The sequence below is a fragment of the Leptonychotes weddellii genome, chromosome 9 (assembly GCF_054177405.1).
Source record: "Leptonychotes weddellii isolate Sample4059 chromosome 9, ASM5417740v2, whole genome shotgun sequence".
NCBI lineage: Eukaryota > Metazoa > Chordata > Mammalia > Carnivora > Phocidae > Leptonychotes > Leptonychotes weddellii.
Window position 1 is genome coordinate 32,540,181 of NC_138377.1, and position 25,474 is coordinate 32,565,654.

Here is a 25,474-nt window from a genome sequence, read left to right on the forward strand (position 1 = left end):
CTCAACAAAGGAGGTTTAGACAGAGGATATCTCAACATAATAAAAGCCATATATGAAAAACCCAAAGCTAACATCGTACTCAATGGTGAAAAACTGAGAGCTTTTCCTTTAAGATCAGGAACAAGACAAGGATGTCCACTCTCACCACTTTTATTCAACATAGTGCTGGAAGTTCTAGCCACAGCAATCACACAAAACAACAAATAAAAGGCATCCAATTTTGTAAGGAAAAAGTAAAACTTTCACTATTTGTGGATGACATGATATTATATGTAGAAAACCCTAAAGACTCCACCAAAAACCAGTAGATAAGTGAATTAAGTAAAGTTGCAGGATACAAAATTAATGTATGGAAATCTGTTGCATTTCTATACACTAATAATGAAGTAGCAGAAAGAAATGAAGAAAACCATCCCATTTACAATTGCACCAAGAAATAATAAAATACCAAGGAATAAATTTAACCAAGGAGATGAAAGACTTGTACTCTGAAAACTATAATACACTGATGAAAGAAATTGAAGATGACATAAGCAAATGGAAAGATATCCCATGCTCATGGATTGAAAGAACAAATACTGATAGTGTCCATACTACCCAAAGTAATCTATGGATTCATTGGATTCCCTATCAAAATACCAACAGCATCTTTCACAGAGCTAGAACAAATAATACTGAAATTGGTATGAAAGACCCTGAGTAACGAAAGCAATCTTTTTTTTTAAAGATTTTATTTATTTATTTGAGAGAGAATGAGAGAGAGAGAGCACATGAGAGGGGGGAGGGTCAGAGGGAGGAGCAGACTACCTGCAGAGCAGGGAGCCCGATGCGGGACTCGATCCTGGGACTCCAGGATCATGACCTGAACCGAAGGCAGTCGCCCAACCAACTGAGCCACCCAGGCGCCCTAACGAAAGCAATCTTGAGAAAGACCAAAGCTGGAGGTACCACAATCCCAGATTTCAAGATATACTACCTAGCTATAGTAATCAAAACAGTATGGTACTGGCACAAAAACAGACGCATAGACTGATGGAACAGAATAGAGAGCCCAGAAATAAACCATGATTATATGGTCAATGAATCATCAACAAAAGTGGCAAGAATGTATAATGGGGAAAAACAGCCTCCTCAATAAATGGTGCTGGGAAAACTGGGCAGCTACATGCAAAGGATGAAACTAGACCATTTTTTTTTTTAAAGATTTTATTTATTTATTTGACGGAGAGAGACACAGCGAAAGAGGGAACACAAGCAGAGGGAGTGGGAGAGGGAGAAGCAGGCTTCCTGGTGAGCAGGGAGCCCGATGTGGGACTCGATCCCAGGACCCTGGGATCATGACCTGAGCCGAAGGCAGACGCTTAACGACTGAGCCACTCAGGCGCCCCAGAAACTAGACCATTTTCTTATACCATATACAAAAATAAACTCAAAATGGATTAAAGACCTAAAATGTGAGACATAAAACCATAAAACTCCTAGAAGAAAGCGTAGGCAGTAATATCTCTGACATCAGCCTTCGCAACATTTTTCTAGGTATGTCTCCTGAGGCAAGGGAAACAAAAGCAAAAATGAACTGTTGGGACTACACCCAAATAATAAGCTTTTGCCCAGTGAAGGAAACCATCAACAAAACAAAAAGTCAGTCTGCTGAATGGGAGAAGGTATTTGCAATGATATATCCATTAAGGGGTTAGTATCCAAAATCTATAAAGAACTTCTACAACTCAACACCAAAAATTAATAGTAATCCAATTGGAAAATGGGCAGAGGACCTGAATAGACATTTTTCCAAAGAAGACATACAGATGGTCAACAGACATGTAAAAAGATGCTCAATATCACTAATCATCAGGGAAATGCAAATCAAAACCACAGTGAGATATCACCTCACACCAGTCAGAATGGCTAAAATAAAACCCACAAGAAACAACAAGTGTTGGTGAGGATGTGGAGAAAGGGAACTCTCATGTACTATTGGTGGGAATGTAAATTGGTGCAGCCGCTGTGGAAAACAGTATGGAGGTTCCTCAAAACATTAAAAATAGGATTGTCATATGATCTAATAATTCCACTCCTGGATATTTATCCAGAGAGAACAAAAACACTCATTCAAAAAGAGATATGCACTGCTGTGTTTATTGCAGCATTATTTACAATAGTCAAGATACGGTAACAATCTGGGTGTCCATCAATAGATGAATGGATAAAGAAGTTACACATACAATGAAATATTACTCAGCCATAAAAAGGATGAGATCTTGCCATTTGCAGCAACATGGATGGACTTAGAAGGTATAATGCTAAGTGAACTAAGACCTAGAAAGACAAATACCATGTGATTTCTTTTTTTTTTTTTTTTAAAGATTTTATTTATTTATTTGAGAGAGAGAGAATGAGAGAGAGCATGAGAGGGAAGAGGGCAGAGGGAGAAGCAGACCCCCTGCTGAGCAGGGAGCCCGATGCAGGACTCGATCCTGGGACTCCAGGATCATGACCTGAGCCGAAGGCAGTCGCTTAACCAACTGAGCCACCCAGGCGCCCCCCCCTTTTTTTTTTTTTTTTAAGATTTTATTTATTTGTCAGCAAGAGAGAGTGTGAGCACCAGCAGGGAGAGCAGGAGGCATAGGGAGAAGCAGGCTCCCCGCTGAGCAAGGACCCTGATGCGGGACTCGATCCCAAGACCCTGGGATCATGACCTGAGCTGAAGGCAGATGCTTAACCGACTGAGCCACCCAGGCATCCCAATACCATATGATTTCACTTACATATAGGATCTAAAAATAAAGCACATGAGCAAAACACAACCCCTCCCCCCCCAAACAGACTTTCAAATACAGAGAACAAACCAGTGGTTACCAGAAGGGTGTGTGGTGGGGGATGGGTGAAATAAAGGGGATTAAGGGATACAAACTTCAGTTATAAAATAAATAAGTCACAGAGATAAAAAGTACAGCATATGGAATATAATCAATGATATTGTAAAAACATCGTAGGGTGACAGATGAGGACTACACTTACATGGTGTGCACTGAGTAATGTATACAATTGTTGAATCAACATGTTATACACCTGAGCTTTTGTTTCCCAGATTTGCCTATGGTTTTACCACAGCTTGTTTGTCCTGGATTGTAATTCTCTTTTATTCCCAAATAAACCCATCTTCTGGTTAAAAAAAAAAAAAAAAGTTATACACCCGAAGCTAATATAACATTGTATGTTAATTACACTTCAATAAAATAAAACTAAAAAGGAAAAAATTAAATGTTTTTATCTTAGTCAATTTTCTCCACATTGTTTTATTAAATCTATTCATTTTCATTGACTTTTTTTAAAATAGGGAAGCTTATTTTTTTAGTTGAATTTGAGATATAATTTACATATAGTAAAATTCCTCTATTTTGATTGTATAGTTTTTTGTTTGTTTGTTTGTTTTATTCTTATGTTAATCCCCATACATTACATCATTAGTTCTAGATGAAGTGTTCCATGATTCATTGTTCGTGCACAACACCCAGTGCTCCATGCAGAACGTGCCCTCCTCAACACCCACCACCAGGCCAACCCATCCTCCCACCCCCCTCCCCTCTAGAACCCTCAGTTTGTTTTTCAGAGTCCTTGATTGTATAGTTTTATGAATTTTGAAAATGCATGTAGCCATTTAACTACCACCATAATTAAGATCTGGACTATTACCATCAGCCCAAAAAGTTCCTGCAGGCCCATTGCAGCCAATTTCCCCCCAACCTCCCAAGGCCTGGTAGCCGTTGATCTATTTTCTTTCCCTATAGTTTTGCCTTTTGCTAGAATATCATAGAATTGAATCATAAAGTATGTAACCATCTGTGTGTTGCCTCTTTCACTTATTATGATGCTTTTAAGATTTATCCATGTTGTTGTATGTACCAGTGGTTCATTTCTTTTTGTTACTGGGTATTATTCCAATATATAGATGTACCATAGTTTATTCATTTGGAGTGTTTCCAACTTTGTGCTATTTTGAATAAAACTTCTATGAGTGTTCACGCATATCCCTCTCTGTAGACCTATATTTTCGTTTCTCTTGGGGAAATGCCTAGGAGTAAAATTGCTGGTTGTAGGATAAGCATATGTTTAATTTTATAAGAAACCAGCAAACTGTTTCCAAAGTAGTTGAACCATGTTGTATTCTCAACAATAACATATGAGACTTCCAGTTGCTCTACATCCTTGTAAAAATCCTTGATATCGTCAGCCTTTTTAATTTTAGATATTCTATTGGGTATATAATTGTGTCTCGTTGTTGTTTGAGTTTCCCTGATTACTGATCTTTTTGAGCATCTTTTCATGTGTTCATTAACCTTTTTTTCTATAATATATTAAATACTTATATATACTGTTTTATTCTGTTCTGTTGACCTAGTTCTTCATTCTTATAAGTACCACATTATTTTAACTATTTTAGTTTTATTTTTTACTTTTACTATTATTATTTTGTAACACATTTTAATACACACCAATATATATACCTCCTATTTTAAAAGCATCCTGGCTATTTTCTTTTGTTTATTCATAGGAACATTGGAGTAATTTTATTAAGTGGCCTCCTATCCTTAATGTTAAAAAAAAGTGGAGATTTTGTTAAACCTAAGAATTATTTTGTAAGCAATCTTTGTAATAGTCTTCTCATCAAGAACACGTTATGTCTCCAGTTATTTAGGCATTTCCTATCTCTTATACAGTTTTGTTAGTTTTTTAAGAATATATATATCTGGGGCACTTGGGTGGCCCAGTCGTTAAGCGTCTGCCTTCGGCTTGGGTCATGATACCAGGGTCCTGGGATTGAGCCCCGCATCGGGCTCCCTGCTCAGCAGGAGGCCTGCTTCTCCCTCTCCCACTCCACCTGCTTGTGTTCCCTGTCTCACTGTGTCTCTCTCTGTCAAATAAATAAATAAAATCTTAAAAAAAAATTAATATATATACCTGGTACATTTCTCCCGGGTATTTCTGTAAATTTCATTCTTTTGGGCTATTCATTTTATTTCCATATATAGCAGTAATACTATTCTATTTACTTTCATACTGGTAATCATAATAACCTTTTATCATTGTCCTTTGAGAGTTAAAATCTATTTGAGTGCTACTCACGGATCTTTAACGCTTTGCTTTTTACGGCTTTAGAGGCTGAGCTTTAAATGGGAAGCTCCGACAGTTGGTAGGTTACGTAGAAGATTCTTTTTTTTTTTTAGGATTTTATTTGACAGACAGAGCACAAGCAGGGGGAGTGGCAGGCAGAGGGAGAAGCAGGCTCCCCACTGAGCAGGGAACCCGATGCGGGACTCGATCCCAGGACCCTGGGATCATGACCCGAGCCAAAGTCAGACGCTTAACCAACTGAGCCACCCAGGCGTCCCTATGTAGAAGATTCTTACCTTGGAGGCACATATTCCGTTACTTGGGACTTATTTGGCCTTGAAGTCATGAAGGATGTCCTGAGGGAATAAGATGCAAGGTCATTGACTGCTGTTGAGGGAGAAGCGTGCCAGGGAGGGTGCGGGTAGTAAACCTTGTTCTATCTTTGAAGTGACCAAGACCGGGAGGCTGAACTGAGCTGAAACTCAGATCTTCTGATCCCAAGTCCAGAGCTATCTCTCCCCACCATGTGGTTGGATATAAATGACAACAGGTGTTCAGACAGACTCACTCAATTTGTAGAGAGTACAGAGATAATCTGTTATGTTTTAGATTATAAAAAGCACATTTTCCTGTAAAGTTTTATATGTTAAAGAATTAGGTACATATTTTGCTTTTAATTTTGCTTTGAACTTTTCTGAGTTCTATTAGTATGGAATAGTGTGCTTCTCAACTGTTGCATGGAACAAGAAAACCATTTTATTAATTTTTTTTAGGGGGAGGGGGCAGAGAAAGAGGGAGAGAGAGAATCCCCAGGCAGACTCCACACTGAGCACAGAGCCCGACATGGGGCTCAATCTCACAAACCTGAGATCGTGACCTGAACTGAAATCAAGAGTCAGATGCTTAACTGATTGAGCCACCCTGGTACTCCAAGAAAACCATTTTAATATGTAAGGTAGTTCGTGTAGTTTGAGGAGGACTTTTTTCTTTTTTGTCAGAAGTGAATTCAATTACCCTGACCTTCTTGCATAAGACATTTTCTAGGCTATTTTTTATTTAGTGTGTTCATATTACTGTGCTTTCTGATTTTTTTAAGTAAAATGACCTTTTAAAATAAACTGAGAAGAGAAAAAAAATGAACCTCTTGTCCCTTACTGTTATAAACCTCTTTATAAAACCAAAAAGGATGACATTCATGTATTGTCCTTTGAATTTTTAGAAGGTCCTTAAAAGATTGCTATTGCAATGGAAAGTACTGTGGGGTTACATTTACCTTCTAGCCATAAAGCATTATGTTCTACAGGACAATCGAAAGTTTCTGATTGGAAATATATCTTGGCTTTTAAAATATAGTTTTGAATATTATAAGTGAGGATAAAAGCAGTAACGATAATTATCTATTCTTTTTAAAAAAAATGTTATACCTTATATTACCCCCTACACTTTTTTATTTTTTTAACTTATTTTATTATCTTAATCACCATACATTACATCATTAATTTTTGATGTGTTCCATGATTCATTGTTTGCGTATAACACCCAGTGCTCCATGCAGAACGTGCCCTCCTTAATACCCATCACTGGGCTAACCCATCCTCCCCCCGCCCAGAACCCTCAGTTTGTTTTTCAGAGTCCATAGTTTCTCATGGTTTGTCTCCCCCTCCGATTTCCCCCCCTTCATTCTTCCCCTCCTGCTATCTTCTTTTTTTTTTTTAACATGTATTATTTGTTTCAGAGGTACAGATCTGTGATTCAACAGTCTTACACAATTCACAGTGCTCACCATAGCACATACCCTCCCCAATGTCTCTTACCCAGGCACCCCATCCCTCCCACCCCCCACCACTCTAGCAACCCTCAGTTTGTTTCCTGAGATTAAGAATTCCTCATATTTTACACCCTACTCTTGAGTGTGTGTGGAATCTGTAAATATGAGAGTTGCTTCAGCAGTTGGGTTATCTTATATGGCAAGTGGTATTGGGGGAGTCTTATGATTATGCTATACTTATGTAAGACTCCATCCTAGCGGAGTGAAGACAGACTAGAAGTCAGAGAAATGCCCCTCCTGGCCTGGAAGAAAGCAAGCATCATGCTGCGAACTGCTTTTGGGTGGGGAACTGGTTCCTCTACGAGTAGACAGCAGTGCCCGGCTGATGGCCAGCAAGAAAATGGGAACCTTGGTCTGACAGCTGCAAGGAGCTGATTCTACAAACCTCTTGTATGAGCTTGGAAGAAGACCCTGAGCTTCCGATGAAACCACAGCCCAGCCAACACCTTGATTGCAGCCTTTTGAAACACTGAGTAGAGTAAGCTGTGCCTGGATTTTTTTTTTTTTTAAATATAAGATTTTATTTATTTATTTGTCAGAGAGTGCACAAGCAGGGGGAGCTGTAGAGGAAGAGGGAGAAGCAGACTGCTGAGCAAGGACCCTGATGCGGGACTTGATCCCAGGGCCCAGGGATCGTGACCTGAGCCGAAGGCAGACGCTTAACTGAGCCACCCAGGCGTCCCTGTGCCTGGATTCTTGACTCATGGAAACGAGATAATAAATTCATTTGGTTTTAAGCTTATAAGTTTGTAGAAATTTGTTATGCAGCATGGAAAACTAAAACCATGACCTTAAGGAGATTATTGAACTGAGCTAACTTGTTTTCTTTGGAAAAATGGGAATCCTAGCTCTTTATAGGGAAGTTATAGGATTACATGAAATGATAAAGGATCTGGAAATCAGTAGGTATGTCAGAAATGTTGGCATTCCAGGTTTCCTGTACGTGGCTGGCATCTGACTCTTGATTTCAGTTCAGGTCACGATCTCAGGTTTGTGAGATTGAGCCCCATGTCGGGACAATGGTTTTTGCATCTCTGGGGAAAGCTGTCCTCCTATTTCTAGAACTGTGCAGTCTACACCTTTGCTGCCACCCCAGGCCAGCTCAGGGAATGGTGGCAAAATCACAAACAACTGAATTTGTGTTTGGTTGAACAAGTGTTACTGGAATCTACCTAAAGTGGGAGAGAATTATAAAACTTGATTTTGGCCCAATCGTGGAACCATGTTTTTTGGTCCGGTGGTCGGGGAGGGTGGCTCTACTTCTCAAGGCTCGGCTCTGAGCTCTGGGTTGAGTTCCGGTCTGCGCCATGTGTTTCCACATTCTCCTTGGGCCAGCGACTACCTGAGGCATTTTTTTTTTCCTCTTGGGAGCTCAAGAGGCCAAGCCAGACTGTTGGAGTATTCCATCTACTAACATACCACTGGCTAAAATAAGTTTCATGGCCAACCTCAACATCAGTCGGTGGGCAAGCACACTCTGCCCACTGAGGGAGGCAGTGGGGAATTGAGAACAATAATCACCACCAGCCTCAAGTGGCAGTTCTTTTGGTTCTTCAGGTTGCTCATTTCTTGGTCCTCTTATTGATTAGTTTCATTCTCTTATTTGACTATGAATTCCCATAAAAATATCATGTTAAGTTCCCAAGAGGGATATACATGAAAGAATATAAGCGGTTGAATTTGGTGACCTGATGCACAAGTCCTGTTCTTGAGGAGATTCTGTGATTTGCAGCACCAATTTCAGGCGACTGTCTCACTTTCCATGTCCAAAGGAGAATATTTCTAATGTATCTCTTGAGAATTCGAAGAACATGTGGAGAATAGCCTATTAGTCAAAGAGTAAGATACGGAAATATTCCTAGGTTTTCTTGACTCACCAACAAGGCACTGATGAGGCCGAACTTTGGCCTTTGTACCCGTACCTGTCATTAAGAAGATGTCGCCTACCTCTCAGCTGAGTAGCATTATCAGTGTTGTTGACTGGGAAGATATTTAATCAAAATATTGTAACAATAGCCTGCCTTTTTTTTTTTTCCCTCTGCTGTAGGACATAATGATTACATTTGCCCAGCTACAAATCAGTGTACGATAGATAAGAATCGGCGCAAAAGCTGCCAGGCCTGCCGACTTCGGAAGTGCTATGAAGTGGGGATGGTCAAGTGTGGTGAGTTTTCGCTTCCCCTTTCATCATGTGTGGGCCATGCTGACAGCTCTGTCAGGACAGGCGGAGGGACTGGGGACAGGTAGCCTGCGTGAGAGGAGATTTAGGACTTGGTCATTATCTTCAAGTATGTGTATTCTGTCCCACTGGAGGGGGCACTGACTTATTCCCTGTAGCTGCGGAGGACAGAGCTGAGGTAAACAGGAATGGGTTATGGGAGGCACATCTTGGCCCAATATAGGGAAGATCTTTCTACGATTCAAGTAGTCTGACAACACAATGGGCTGCTGCATGAATTTGAGAACTCTAGCCACTGAAGTACGCAACTGGGTTGGATGACCATCAGCCTGAGGCCTTGAGAAGTCTAAGGAGGAAGTTCTGGTAAATGTTCACAGTGAAAGCTGTGACAAGAAAGTAGACTGTCTGGTGGGTTACTTGGATAGCTATGGGAAAGACTCGTGCCTATCCTCTATTAGCTTTCTAGAGAAGATCTGTAGAGGAGTCAGAAACATGATAGAACTATGGAAAGCACATAGAACATAGATTCTGTGTTACGATGGTATGTCTTCATATCATACGTGTGTGTGTATCCACACATAGGTGCATACATCCATGAAAAACAAAGAAAAATGGGCACATTAGAGTAACAGCTGACAAGAATGCCTACATCCTGCTCTCTCCACCTGGCTAACTTGATTCATTCATTTGTACACACTTGCTGGTTTATGCGCACTCACATTAGCTCTGCCTGTACTTTTCCTGTTACTCTGCTAGTCAATATTTTGCCTGTGGTTAGTTGTAATTTATCTCTTTGTAACTATTTGAAAAATTTAAAACAAGAGTCTCTTTTTTCCCTGACAGTCTCTTAGGAGCTCTGCCTTTTGAACATTCTCTGTCCTTTTTTTTTTTTTTTTTTAAGATTTTATTTATTTATTTGACAGAGAGAGAGACCCACAGCGAGAGAGGGAACACAAGCAGGGGGAGTGGGAGAGAGAGAAGCAGGCTTCCCGCCGAGCGGGGCTCGATCCCAGGACCTGGAATCATGACCTGAGCCGAAGGCAGACGCTTAACGACTGAGCCACCCAGGCGCCCCTCTCTGTCCTTTTTAAAAAATGTATATAATAGATAAGACATCTTATCCAGCTATATTGTAGTATAGCAGAAGTCCTCTAGAATCACTGATGTTTTCTGTTTTCTTTGTAAAATACCCTGCCAATACCCATGACCAGTGTGTACTGGTTACTCTCTAAAACATTCGAGCATTTCTGCTCCCCCGCCTTCAGTTATACCTTTATCAGTAACCAGTGGGTTTCTTCCAAAACCTGTTTCCACTCATTGTAACTGTCAAATTATATAATTTAATTAGAATTTATGCAAGCATATGAAATATGAGTAGGAAAAGACAATCATTTCTGTGAAAGCTTTGGATAAAACTGTACAGGAGGGGCACCTGGCTGGCTCAGTCGAGTCTTCATCTCGGGGTTGTGAGTTAAGCCCCATGTTGGGTGTAGTGCTTGCATTAACTGTAAAGGACTAGTAGCTATGGAATTAGATATGAGTGAGATTGGGGGGGAGGGGTCATAAACCCTAGAAAAAATCTGAATTTGGATTGCTTTATGAGTGCCTAAGCTCTTGCTCTGTTTTAAGGAAGGTGAAATTGAAAATTCAGAGACAGTGTATCACGGACGTGGCCTATGTAGAAAAGTTACTTGTGATTTAATTGGTGGAGGTACTGAAGGAGAAAGCCTTGGCCCTTTGACAAAAGATTGCAAATCAATGTTTCATATTTTAAGTTAATATTTTAAGGTGAGTGTATTTTTTAAAAAGTGATTTACAATTTAGTCTTAGGATAAGAATGCTCTTATTGTCCTACTTTCTGTTGGACAGCTAGCCATAGCCCTGGTGGTTTGGGACCAGGGCAGGAGCACCTGCATAATCCGCCTGCAGGGGGCGGTGTATGTGGCGGGAAGAACAAGAGGACAGGACTTCCAAAGACTGAAGCTCATTTTTTGTCTCATTACTTCTTGAACTGTGACTATGCTCAAACTTAACCTTTCTGGCCCTTGGTTTTCTTTTTTATTTATTTTTTATAAGTTTTTTTTTTTTTTTTTGACACAGAGAGACAGCTAGAGAGGGAACACAAGCAGGGGGAGTGGGAGAGGGAGAAGCAGGCTCCTGGCTGAGCAAGGAGCCCGATGTGGGGCTCGATCCCAGGACCCCGGGATCATGACCTGAGCTGAAGGCAGACACTTAATGACTGAACCACCCAGGCGCCCCTGACGCTCGGTTTTCTTATCTCTGAAAAGAAGATATCTGTTTCATGGAGTTTTGTGAGGAATGCATGTGAAAAAAAGATGTAAAGACCTAGCACAGTGTTTGGTACTAAATTTTCGTTTTCCTTCCTTTCTCTCCCCCTCTTTGAAAAGCTCATATAAATTATGAGCAGTTTTAATGCCGTACAGTCTTGCCCAGGCAGAGTACAGAGATGTAGTTAAAAAAATCTTTCATGACACTCACTCAGAAAGATATCTGCGCCCCCATGTTCCTAGCAGCATTATTTATAATAGCCAAGGCATGGGAACAACCTAAGTGTCCATTGACAGGTGAATGGATAAAGAAGTTGGTGTGTGTGTGTGTGTGTAAAAATGGAACATTATCCAGCCATTAAAAAACACACACAAAGAAATCCTTTCATCTATGACAACATGGATGGACCTTGAGGGTATTATGCTAAGTGAAGTAAGTCAGAGAAAGACACATACTGTATGATCTCACTTACATGTGGAATCTAAAAAAACAAAAACAAAACAAAAAACCCAAAGTCCTAGAAAAAGATATCAGATTTGTGGTTACCAGAGGCAGGGTGTGGGGGGAAAGGGAATTGGGGAAAAGTGGTCAAGGGTACAAACTTCCAGTTACAAGATAAATAAATACTAGCAATGTAATGTACAGCATGATGACTGTAATTAACACTGCTGTATATGTATGAAAGTTATTAAGAGTAAATCCTAAGGGTTCTGAAAGAAAAAATTTCTTTCTTTCCTTTCTCTCTTTATTTATCTATGTGAGATGATGGATGCTAACTGAACTTACTGTAGTAATCACTTCACAGTATATGTAAGCCAAACCATTATGCTCTATACCTTAAACTTACACAGTGATATATGGCAATTATTTCTCAATAAAACTGGAAAAAAATATTTCATGGAAAAGAGAACAAGAGAAAGGGTCATTGAATTTGGCCAAAAAGAAATTGGGTAGGGCTGTCTAAGAAAAAAAATTTTTTTTTTTTTTTTTAAAGATTTTATTTATTTGAGAGAGAGAGAGACAGGGAGAGAGGGAACACAAGCAGGGGGAGTGGGAGAGGGAGAAGCAGGCTTCCCGCCGAGCAGGGAGCCCGATGCGGGGCTCGATCCCAGGACCCTGGATCATGACCTGAGCCGAAGGCAGACGCTTAACGACTGAGCCACCCAGGCGCCCCGAAAAAAAAATTTTTATTATCTTTGGAGATTGCAAAAGGAATGAGATGGGTTGATATGCAAACATTTGGGTATTTAGCCCTTTACTGATCAAGAGAAGGACAATTAGGAGTGAATTTTCTTTTTTCTTTTTTTCTTTTTACGATTTTTACTTATTTATTTGACACAGAGAGAGAGAGACAGCGAGAGAGGGAACACAAGCAGGGGAAGTGGGAGAGGGAGAAGCAGGCTTCCCGCCGAGCAGGGAGCCCGATGAGAGGCTCCATCCCAGGACCCCGGGATCATGACCTGAGCTGAAGGCAGACCCTTAAGGACTGAGCCACCCAGGCACCCCAGGAGTGAATTTTCTTAATGATGCCTCCCTCCTTTCCCAGCACTCTCCTTGTCTGCCCTCTCAATAAACCCTCCATCCATCGTCTTCCTTCTCTCCAGTCTTGGAAGATTAGGAACCTATCTGCATCCTGGATCCTCCTACACCATTTCACTCCCCGCTTTAGAAATTATGTCTCTTGGGGCGCCTGGGTGGCTCAGTCGTTAAGCATCTGCCTTCGGCTCAGGTCATGGTCCCAGGGTCTTGAGATCGAGTCCCGCATTGGGCTCCCTGCTCAGCCGGGAGCCTGCTTCTCCCTCTCCCACTCCCCTTGCTTGTGTCCCTCTCTCGCTGTGTCTCTCTCTGTCAAATAAATAAATAAAATCTTTAAAAAAAAAAAAAAGAAAAAAAGAAATCATGTCTCTTCTGTTATCACCTTTTTCTTCTGCACCAATCTTGTCTTTTCTATGGAAATATTAATATGGGGGTTTAAATGGTGGGAAGATAACCACCCAGACTAACTTGAGGGTAAGTCTTCATTATAAGGATATGCTGAAACATAAATAGCCAGGAGAACAATCGGAATAGCCACATGTTCGGTCTGTTTCTCTGTGTTGGGAGAATAAATCCACATCTTTCAGATGCCATCTCTTGATTCATCTGCTGTATATACACATGAAAGGGACTTGATAGGGAGGTGGTATAAAGTAGTAAAAGCACCAGCTGTGGATTCAGACAGCTGCTTGAGTTTATACGCAGCCTTCACTATTTTCTAGCTTTGCTACCCTGGGCAGGTTCTTTGAGCGCCCTTGAGCCTGTTTTCAGTCCTCTGTATCATGGAGATGATAAGAGCACCTGTCCTCTACGGCAGTTTTCAGAATGAAATAATGTAAATACAATACACAGTGTCTGACACGTAGAAGCTTCCCCAGTAGGTGTTAGCTCTCATTGTTGTCACTTAGCATTATGACCATTGTTGTTGTCATTGTCATCCCCATTATCATCATCCCCTTTTCTCGGGGCGATTTACCACTTTCTAATATGGAGCGCTCCTGTTTGGTAGAGTTCCTCATCAGGCTTGCTCAGAGGCACACCCGGTGACTGCAGAGATTACAGTGGGAAAGCCATGACACTAGAAATGTCCTTGGTAGAAAACAGTGAGTTCCCTGCCAAGGGCTTTATGTTGCTGATCTTAGAATCCCTAGGACTCAGTACGGGGCCCAGTATATAGGGCTTTGTAAGTGAAAGTTGGTCAAATAAGTTTGAGTGCATGGATTCAAAACCTCTCTCTTTGTATGTAAACCTGTTTTGGAAACTCTTTTTCCTCGTATACTCTACAAAAAGGAGATGTGTGATCAGAAAGGTGCTTTCTTAAACCAAACATTTTGTTTCATTTGACCCTGGGGGTATAACTGATCTTAAATAATACCTATAGCTCTCTGATTACTAATAAAGTGAATTATATTTTAGGCTTTTAGTTCTTTTAGTAAGCAGTTTGATTCAATTATCTCTAGATAGATAGAGCCCTTCCTTCTACTTTGATAAGCCAAGGATAAGAAATTCAGATAAATTTTCTTGGGAGCTAGTAATTTAAGTGTAATCAGACCTCCTAACTAATATTTCTTTTTTAAAATGTGGACAACTGAATTTAGTGAACAAACATAATGGTGGGACTATAGAAACTAGGCATTTTGCAGATATAACTTTTAGGTTTTTTTGCGGGGGGGGATGCATACAAAAGTTGTACCCATGTTAATGACATCCTGACTAATGTCTTTCCTAATTTTCATTTTGTATTTTTGTCTTTAACCAAGGGATCTTTAGAAATATTTTTGTGCTAAACTTTATAAGGCCTTGGAAGTTATATATTTTTGTTATTTTTTGTGATCAAAGAATATGATCTATATGATACCAATTTTTGTTAAAATTTTATTCATAAACTAGTATGTGATAATTTTTGCAAATTCCATGAGTTTTTATAGCTCAAACTTGTGAATTGTACAATTCCAATGTTCTGTATTCTGCCTTTTCCCCCAATGGTTTGCTCTGTCAGTTGCTGAGAAAGATACATTAAAATATGCATTATAGCGGCACCTGGGTGGCTCAGTCGGTTAAGCATCTGCCTTCGGCTCAGGTCATGATCCCAGGGTCCTGGGATGGAGTCCCACATCAGGCTCCCTGCTCGGCAGGAAGCCTGCTTCTCCCACTCCCACTCCACCTGCTTGTGTTCCCTCTCTCGCTATGTCTCTATCAAATAAATAAAATCTTTAAAAAAATGCATTATAATAATGTATTTGTCAATTTATCTTTTTCTTTTAGTCACTTTTTACTGTTATGTTTGTAGGCTGTGTTTTCTTGTTTTGTTGTTTTGATGTTTATGGGTTTAGAATTATTTATCTTCCTTTTATAATCTGATGAGGTCTTAATAATGATTTATGCCCTTTAAAGTTTATATTGTCTGATATTGATAGCGTAACTGATTTATTTGGTTAATTTTTGCCTACAATCTTTTTCTATCCCTTTATTTTCAGTTTTCTATGTATGAGATGTATCCCTTACAACTAGTCAATGTCTAGCTAAAAAAATGTGATCTCCGAGTTGCTCTTGATAAATTTAGTCTATTTATGTTTATTGTGATCACTGATATCTGAATTCATTTCTGTCATCTTATTTTAGGATTTTAACAATTTCATCATATATTTTCTTTTTTTCCTTTTTGGAATTGATCCCATTTTCTTGTTTTATTTTACCTCTTCTGCTAGTTTGGAAGTCATACATTCTGTTTCAATTCTTTTAGTGACAATTCTATTTTAGCATGCATTCTTGATTAATTTGAGAATTCATGCCACTCTCTCTAATAGATATTTCTCTTTCCAAATAAAGATTCTTCGAAAGTTCCAGCCAAAATTATTCACCTCTCATCTTGTTATTATCCAGTATTTGGTTTTACTTTATTTCTGTACCTCCAAAAATTAATTATTATTTTATTCATTCTGTATTTATTAGGTTTCCTCTCATGTTTACCAATTTATTTTCTTGCCATTGCATATTGAATTTCATTGCTTCTCTTGGGTTCATTTTTCTTCATTCCAAATAACACAGTAGTTATTTCAAAAGGGCTGTGAGTGATATATCTTTTTAATCTTTGCTTAACTCAAATGTCTTTAATTTATGCTCCTCTTGAATGATAGTTCAGCTGGGAATATAATTGTAAATTAAAGGTTTCTCCCTCACCACACCATCTTAAAGACATTATCCCATTGTGTTTCTGACCCATAAACCTACAGTAACTAAAACATATTGATACCAGCACAGGAGTTAAAAAAAAAAAAAGTGTATACACACACACTCCATATACATATACACACACACATACACACACGTGTATATATATGAAACAGAAGAGAAAATCCAGAAGAAGATACTTTTTCAACACAGAGTTTGAACTCACCACCCTGAGATCAAGACCTGAGCTGAGATCAAGAGTTGGACACTTAACTGGCTGAGCCACCCAGGTGCCCCCAGAAGAAGATACTTTTTTTTTTTTTTTAAGATTTTATTTATTTATTTGACAGAGACACAGCGAGAGAGGGAACACAAGCAGGGGGAGTGGGAGAGGGAGAAGCAGGCCTCCCGCTGAGCAGGGAGCCCGATGTGGGGCTCGATCCCAGGACCCTGGGATCCTGACCTGAGCCGAAGGCAGACGCTTAACGACTGAGCCACCCAGGCGCCCCAAGAAGATACTTTTATATATATTTATTAAATGACAAGGCATTGTATAAAAATCAGTGGGAAAAGCTTGTGCAATAAATGCTACTGGGAAAATTATTCATCCATTTGAAGAACATAACATGAAATATTAATATGACATGATACAAACACACGTAAAATTCCAAATAGATTTGAACCACAAAAGTGCTTAAAGAAGATAAAAGAAAATATTTGTATAATCTTGATGTGAAACAAAAGACAGGTTTGACTGTGTACTAAACTCTCTTAGGACAATAGATACCATGAGTAAAGTTAAAAGATATATAATAAGACAAATACGGCACATAATAAAAGTTATCTATAGTTACTAGATAAACCTTATAGGTTATTAGGCAGGAAAAGGGCAAAAGAAAGAAACAGGAGATATACAAGTAAAAGAAATACAAAGTATGGCAATTATATTAGTCAACCTTGCTACTAATTAAAAGAATACAAAGTAAAATGATTTTGTTTAGTCACTTGTCAGATTAGCAAAGATTAGAAATGACTTTTATTGCCCAATGGTGTTATGAGAAAATAAGAAGCCCCTTAAAGTATTGTTTGTATTATAAATTTTAAAATAGTTTTAGAGGGTAACCTATTAATATGTATCAAAATTTTAAGTGTGTATATGCCTTGGTTCAGCAACTTGACTTCTTGAGTTTATTTTAGGGAATGAATTAGATGTGTGTACAAAGATGCATTTTCACTGTACTATGAATACTAGCAAAGAAATTAGGACTAACCTAGATTTCCATTGACAGGGGACACTAGATAAAGTGATGCTATCTTCATAAAACAGAATGCTGCATAGATTTTTAAATTGTATGATGATACATTTTTAATAAAAATAAAAAAGTTAAAAATAGTGTATATATACTGTGATCCAAATTTCACATATGAAATATGGAAAAGTAAAAAGCATTAAAACTAAAAGAATTTATGCCAAAATTTGTACTCTTCTATATTTTTCAGATTTTTAAAAAAATTATTGCCTGAAATGTATTTATTTGTACAAATATGTAAAAAGAATACATATGTCTGTGTGTAAACACACATACATGCACATAAACATTTTAAGAATATATTTTAAGAGTATGTTATTTGATAACTATTTGTAAATATCAATGTTCGGTTCCTAACTTTTCCCCATGTTTTGTCTGAAGAAAATTCCTAATTCTGTGGTTTGGAAACCGAGGTATGTCAGCACTCTTTAAAAGAAAATAGATTTAGTATCCATAGGTAATCTTGAAATGGAGTCCTAAGTTCATTTGGGCTACTGTCCCTAAAAAGTCATATTTTGATTTTGTTAAAATAGACGCAAATGTAATAATCTTTGGTACTTGCCCCACAGGTTCCAGGAAATAAGTTGGGCTTCTGTTGGCAGATACACTGTGAGGATAGACTCAGGTCATTACCTCACTCTTGCCCTGGAGGCTCAGGGAACTTGAATGCTGGGCTGGGGAAGCCACGGGGAAGTACTGTGTTATCATCTCTCTGGTTTAGGCTCCCGGAGAGAAAGGTGTGGGTACCGTGCTATGCGAAGGCAGAAAAGTTCGGATGAGCAGCTGCACTGCCTGAGCAAAGCCACAAAAAATGGTGGACCCGTGACCCGAGTGAAGGAGCTGCTGCTGAGTGCCCTGAGCCCGGAGCAGCTGGTGCTCACGCTACTGGAGGCGGAGCCGCCCCACGTGCTCGTGAGCCGCCCCAGCACGCCCTTCACCGAGGCCTCCATGATGATGTCCCTGACCAAGCTGGCCGACAAGGAGCTGGTGCACATGATTGGCTGGGCCAAGAAAATTCCAGGTAGAGCTTTCTGGATCTTAGCTTTTCATTTATGGTAGAAAGGCCTGCCCCTAACATTTATAGGGCAAGAGTACAAAATGGAGGTCCACAAATGATGTCTGGTTGTGTAACAATTTGACAGCTTGATTTATAATCTTTAAATGAGATATGTTCTTTCTTACTATCTTGACATGTATGCCTTTAGCATGTCTTAGAAGGTCTGGCTTCAATTTAGAGTTCTTGGACTCTTCTGAGTTCTCTACTGGACACGGTAGTGCAAGAAGAATGGTATTTGGTGAGACTCCTTCCATGGCTACCTCTCTTCTTTTCCCACCCCAGAACCATCCCACAGGGCCTTGTCCACACCCTATCCTCTGTGGCCACATCTTCTATGCACACGAGCCTGTTGGACACCTCTCATGCTGAGATGTGGTCTGAGAGGGTAGACCCAAGAAAAAAACCCACCCAGACTCTAGAAGTGGGCCCAAAGTGACCATTTAGGCAAGAAATTCTAGGGTCAGGCCAGTTTGTAATATATACCTGAAATACTGCATTGTGCTAAAATTACCACCTCGTTATCATTTGAATCGGTGTTTCTGTGACAGTGAATCTAGAATTCTAACACAGAATGGCAAGCAACCCATCCTCCTGAAAGGGTTCCTTCATGTGCATATTTACGGTCATCTAAGAATGAGGTCTCTCTCCAGGTTCTAAACCCCTAGGGACAGTTCCCATGGCCTGGAGGCCGCAACCGCTTTAGACGAAGTATAAAGCCTGGAAACTGCTGAGAAGCTGGGTGAGGAGGAGTTGGGGGTGAAGAGCTGTGGGACCCCAGGCCTGGTGTAATAGTATTTCTTGGGTCATTCATTGGCTTGGGCCCATTCCTTCTGAGCTTCCTGTGGATCTTCTGGTTTCTAGTTTTGTTTTGATAGTCTAGATCTTCACCTTAGCCAGAATCATGTTATTTTCTCTGCTCTTTTCATAGGAGACAATACTGAGGCGTCTTCCTCTAGCTGTTGCGCTGCACGTATGCCAAACACTGGTGTTCAGGACGCCATGTGGGGAGTGGTGGTGAAATTAATGATCATTGAAGGCCGTGCAGCTTCTTTGTGCCATAACAAAACTGAATTCTTGAGCTGCATTAGTCCTTCATTAAGCCTGGTGTTTTAAACAAATTTTCAGAAAATTTAGGCTTCGTCTAAAGGTGTGATTTTCTTTCCTCTCTCGGCAGGTAGTCATTTTCCAAAATTAAAAAAAGAAAAAGTAAAATATCACCTAGCCTTGACCTTGTTGGATAGCTGCAAATATAAGAAGCCTAATCTCCTGTGGGCAGGCTTATTGTCTGTAACTGCAAGGGAGATCGGAACGCATACAGTGTTAGGACAGGGTGTGACTTTGGAGAAGGACTGAGCCATCTTTCCCTTTGTGACTCCCTCCATTCAGTTCTCCTTTGTGCATGTCGGCATTATATTGCTCACACTCATGTGCTTCCTGTGCCGTGGTCTCCTCATCTGTAAAATGAGGATGCTGAGAGAGGCTGCCTGCAGGGCCTTGTCAGAGGGTAGGCCCTGTTACTCCCATTTTTTCTGTAAGATAATCGACTTAAAAGGAGACTGAGTAACTAGCTAGGATGGGGCTGAGCTGGGATCGTAACCGGAGTCCACTGCACTCTTGGGCCATGTGTTTGGTTAGTTTTTATATTACGCTGCCTTCTCTTTTTATCATGGTTTGTGGAGGAAGCACCAGTGATCTCTGCTTTGCTTTTAAAGTGCTCACCTCCCTAGAGATTACCTGTTTCTTTCTGATTTTTGGACCAATCCATGCTGTTAGGTTATCAGGCTATTGGGACCTGCTTCGATTGTTACATTTGCTTTTCAGGATAGAAGAGCCTAGAGACAGCGCTCCTACTCAGAAGAATGATTCTAACACTGAAATTTTAAGCAATCGGAGATATCTTTCATTTGAAGCCTTGACTTTCTGCAGGGGGCTGGTGCTGTTCTCTCTGCATGTCCCGGACTCCCAGCACCCCCCTTCCATCCCTCCACCCCTCCCAGCCCCTCTTGTGAACTGGGCCAGACAGGCAGCCTCTGGCTGGCAGCCGACTATTATCTTTCTCAGCAGTGCAGAGGAATTTTTAAAATATGACTAAAAATGATCTGTTAGCTTTCTGTTCTTCCCTAGCATTTGTCTGGGGAGCTGTAAGCCCAAGTTAATAGTCCTTTACAAACCTTAAAAGGAATATGGTCATCTCTAGAAGGCATCCAAGGCTGGACATTGTGAGTTACGTACTCTGAGTTCAAAATTTCCTTCCTTAGGTCAGCATTTAACCGCATCTTTAAAATATTGAGTGTTTCCCTATATTGCTTGTGTTTTCATAGCTTGTTAAAACTTGCTCTTCTGTTTTCACAGAAACAGGGAGTTGAGGAGCAGAGTGGATATGTCTCACGGCCTCTTGCTTTCCCTAGGCTTTGTGGAGCTCAGTCTCTACGACCAAGTGCGCCTCTTGGAGAGCTGCTGGATGGAGGTGCTGATGGTGGGGCTGATGTGGCGCTCCATTGACCACCCGGGCAAGCTCATCTTTGCTCCAGACCTCGTTCTGGACAGGTGAGAAAAAAATACATCGTGTTTCTTCTCTGACCTGTTTGAGTCCTGGGTGCCACAATTAAAATCTCACACCTAAAAGGGCAATTAAGAGGATGATAATGTCATGAGCTCCTACCCCAGGTCAAGAGCCGGAGAAGGAGAGCATGGGTCCTAGGATTCAGTGTCCTGTGACTCATTCTGACCTGTGGTGGGGCGGCATTTACAGGCCAGGCCATAGCAGGGCCTATAGCTTGCAGAATATGTGGCTACTAACTGTACAAGTCAACTTAGATTTTTCTGCATTAAAAATTCCATTTTCAGTTTATAATTTTAAATTGCCCTGCTGTTTGGTTTCCACTTTATAGGGACCATGTCTATCTCTGTCTAGACAGGTGATAGAATTCTTACAAATCTGCTAAGTTTCTTTTAACGTGCTTTGACTCTAACTGCATATACTCTATAGCATTGTTGACAATAGCAGTGGAAAGAATGGTTATTAAAACCAAATGAAAGGTAATGGAAATTGGGGAAGGATAGTACCAATGCCATCACTCGATTACATTTTGTTTCCTTTTAAAGATGGCACAGAAAAGGAACCTATTTTTTTTTTTTTTTTTAAGATTTTACCTATTCATTTGAGACACAGAGATAGAGAGAGAGCATGAGCAGGGGAAGAGGCAGAGGCAGAGGGAGAAGCAGGCTCCCCGCCGAGCCAGGAGCAGGACGCGGGGCTCGATCCCAGGACCCCGGGACCATGAGCCGAGCTGAAGGCAGACGCTTAACCGTCTGAGCCACCCAGGCGCCCCAAAAGGAACCCATTTTTAATCGATTCAGGTGAACTCTTCATGGAGGAAGAGCTAGAATATACAACACTCAAAATTTTAGTACAAAAAATAGAACACTTTCTTGTTACGTATTTGAGCAGGTTGAAAATCTCGACGGAAATTGATTTCCATGTTCCTTATTTTGAAACAGTTCTAAAGTAGAATGTTCAGTCACATTGGACTCTGTGCACAGAGTAGAAGGATGCCATTATACGGATGGAGAGCATCTGTGCCCAACCCTTGGTATTACTTCTTTGGATCATCAGAAGACCCCTGCGCACATATTACACAGATAAAAAGTGATACCCCCAAGATTTTAGCACCCATTCTGCCTGTTGTCCTGGATGACAACGTTGACAAAGAGCACTGTTCTAAGTAACAGAGGTGTTTTGGTGGAGAACAGAGCCTTTGGCAAGAGCTGGAGCTTGGGCTGTGGCAGGAGCAAGCCCAGGTGTTGAACCATGGAAGAAGGTTCTGGAAGTCCAGACCCTTCAGTAGCAATCAAAATAGCCAAGCTATTGCCTATATGCTAGGCACCATCTTACGCACTTGATGTGTTAACTCATTTCATTTTCTTAATAGCCCTTAATGAGTAAGCGCCATTATTATCCCTATTCTTCAGATGTGGAAATGGGGGGAGGGTTAGGTAATTTGCCGGCAGTTACAGAGCATTAAATGCTGGAGCTGGACGCTGGGGCTGGCTGTGAAGTCCATGTTCTTAAATATAACAGTAGTTACCTGTATAACAGGACATGCTGTTCCACTTGGTGTTCAAATGAAGCCACACACACACACACACACACACACACACACACACACACAAATATACACATATAATTCTCCTAGAAGTTAGTGCTAGGAAGAAGTTTCATCCCTTGATTAGTCATTACATTTGCAGACACTGGGATTAAGTTATTTTACTTTCTGTGTTGATTTCTAAATTGATGTCACATTTAATGTTTATGTTCAGTGACTGGTTTTTAGTAGAATTAACTCTCCTCTTTGTTTGGGTTAATTCCTGTAAATGTAAGTTACTGTAAATGGACACACATCCTGGACAAATTTTAGGCCTACCTTTTGGTTAAGTAATAGAAGAAAAAAAAAGTAATTTTTCTTACAAATTATTTTAATAGACTCACAGTACTTTTTAAAGATTTTATTTGTTTGTTTATTTATTTGAGAGAGAGAGAGAGCAGGGGGAGGAGCAGAGGGGGAGGGACCAGGAGACTCCATGCTGAGTGTGGAGCCTGACGTGAGGCCTGATCCCATGATTCTGAGATCACGACCTGAGCCAAAATCAAGAGTTGGATGCTTCACTGACTGAGCCACCCAGGCTCCCCTCACATTACTTTTTATAAATATTTGAAAGTATCGTGTTGTACTGCATACAAATCTAGTATATCTGAGTATAGGAGAGGAGTCTCTGGAATTGTAAATGCCTTCACATTGAGCTGGCATTTTTGATAGCACCTATCATGGTTATTTTTTGTCGCAATCTCTAGTATTGCCAACACATAAACTTTGTGATGTCTAGAATTTCAAGTCTAAGATAATTCAGTTCCTTCATGCATGTATGATCCAGATGAGTATTGTTTTATGTAAACGCGTGTTTCTGGAGGGGTTGCCTATTCAAAAATGCTCTAAATGTTCTTTATTCAGAAAGCCAGAGATTACACATCATAAAGAAGTACTAGGAGATTTTTCTGCAACATGAATAAATAATTTGCACAGTGTTTGAAAATCGCTGTCTTTTGGCAGATTGTCCTATGAGAGTTCCTTCCAGCAATGGTGTGACAGTACAAGCTGGTGAATACAACCAAATTAGCTCAGCTGTACAGCCTGAAGCAGTAATTGCTGTTGTCCCTCATTCTTGTCGAGGCTTCTGTGGCGAGAAAACTTGAACCAGTTCAGGATGAGAGGAAAACCCGGTTACCTCAGCTTATTGCTGAACAAGGTGGTTCTCTCAGTAATCACTAGAGTTACAAATTCATGTGGAGATCTACCACAGAATCTGGGCTTCTGCTCGCTGAAAAAAATCATATATGCGGGGCGCCTGGGTGGCTCAGTCGTTAAGCGCCTGCCTTCGGCTCGGGTCCTGATCCCGGGGTTCCGGGATCGAGCCCCGCATCGGGCTCCCTGCTCCGCGGGAAGCCTGCTTCTCCCTCTCCCACTCCCCCTGCTTGTGTTCCCTCTCTCGCTGTGTCTCTCTCTGTCAAATAAATAAATAAAATCTATAAAAAAAAAAATCATATACGGTAAGACATTGATGTCCTTGGCATCAATAGGAAACTGGCTAATGGTACATATTAAAAAGTCAGAGGGAGTTTGGATCCGGGTGTGGACCCCATTGTGGACGTTTATGGAATTCCCTGGAATCGTATTGTGAATGTACTGAGTTTGCTTCCACGTTAGCTGTTTGTGCATTGAGTTTCAAGATTCCCAAAGAATTTTCACTTTAAAATTTCCCTTTTTGTATGTAGGTAATTTCCACGTCAGTTTAATATTTAAGTCCTCTCCGCGTGTTAAGCCTGGAGCCCCCGCACCCTAGTGTTCCCCCTCCCCCACCGGAAGTGAACTGTGGTCTACATACGCCCACGTGTGTGCCCCTAGCGCGTATGTATGTAGGCACAAAATAGGGCACCCAAAGCGGTGTCCACTCATTCAACATTTTGTCCTTGGTATCAAACAGAAGCTTTTCCTTTTATAAAGGAGTGGGTATCACATAATAAGACATTCCACATGTACTTACTAATTTTATTTTTGCTTAGCCCTAGTTTATGGACAAATGCCGTGCAAAAGTTAAGCTTCTGGGAGTGGGTTGGTTTGATTATAGATTGTTTCGATATTTTAACATTGAAATCATGTGTCCTCTCTCTTTAATTAAAATCTTTTAATCTTATCCTAATTTCTTACTCCTAATTCAGTTTCATTCCTTAGTTATGAAATAAGTGTAATAGATCTCATTAATGTGTTATTTAAACTCTTTTCAGGCAGAACTTTATTAGGGTGTCATTTATGAGGTATTGTACCTTATTTCCTATATTTTTCATTTCTTTCCTAAAAAAATATATTTGGTTTCTCTAGCCTTTGAAGTGAGTAAAAATATTCTAACCATGCCAACCCTTGAATGAAGTGGTTGGCTATCACACCTCTGGTAAAAGCAATCAGACTTCGTTCTTTAGAATTAGAGATTCACTTTTTCCATGAGGTACGCATGTTCTGATTATTGTGAGTTAGAGCATTTCTCAGGGCTTAGGATGCTCTAGAATATAAACTCTCCCTCCATTTTTGAAATATGAATTTACATTTAAAATGGCATGCATTTCAAGGAGGAAATGCTACTACTTTCAATACGCAGGGATGTGTTTTTTGGTACAAGTGGCAACCTCTGCAAAATAGGGTTGATTTCAGATGAATCCTCTTATACTATTTGGGGAGCAGGGTGTGTGCGTGTGCGTGCATGTGTGTACATGTGCACCTACATGTTCATGACCCCACCTCTGACTGAGTCTCACAGAAAAGTAAAGAGCCAAACTATTAAACAATCAATGCAGGACTTGGTGGGCTTTTGATTTTTGTCCCCAGAGATACTTTATTTTTTTTTTTTTAAGATTTTATTTTTAAGTAATCTCTATACCC

General features: G+C 40.3%; 1 protein-coding gene across 8 annotated transcripts in view; it reads left to right on the forward strand.

Moving 5' to 3' along the window:
- ESR2 (estrogen receptor 2) overlaps positions 1-25,474 on the forward strand; it is a 76,521-nt gene that overhangs the window by 19,728 nt on the left and 31,319 nt on the right. For all 8 annotated transcript variants that reach the window (XR_014148427.1, XR_014148428.1, XR_014148425.1 and 5 more), the window contains exons 4-6: positions 8,991-9,107; positions 18,150-18,449; positions 20,894-21,032. Coding sequence is in view for 3 of the 8 variants with exons in the window: in XM_081830401.1 (XP_081686527.1) it covers positions 8,991-9,107; positions 18,150-18,449; positions 20,894-21,032 (556 nt within the window). In the remaining 5 variants the exon portion in view is untranslated. The remainder of the gene's footprint in view (positions 1-8,990; positions 9,108-18,149; positions 18,450-20,893; positions 21,033-25,474) is intronic.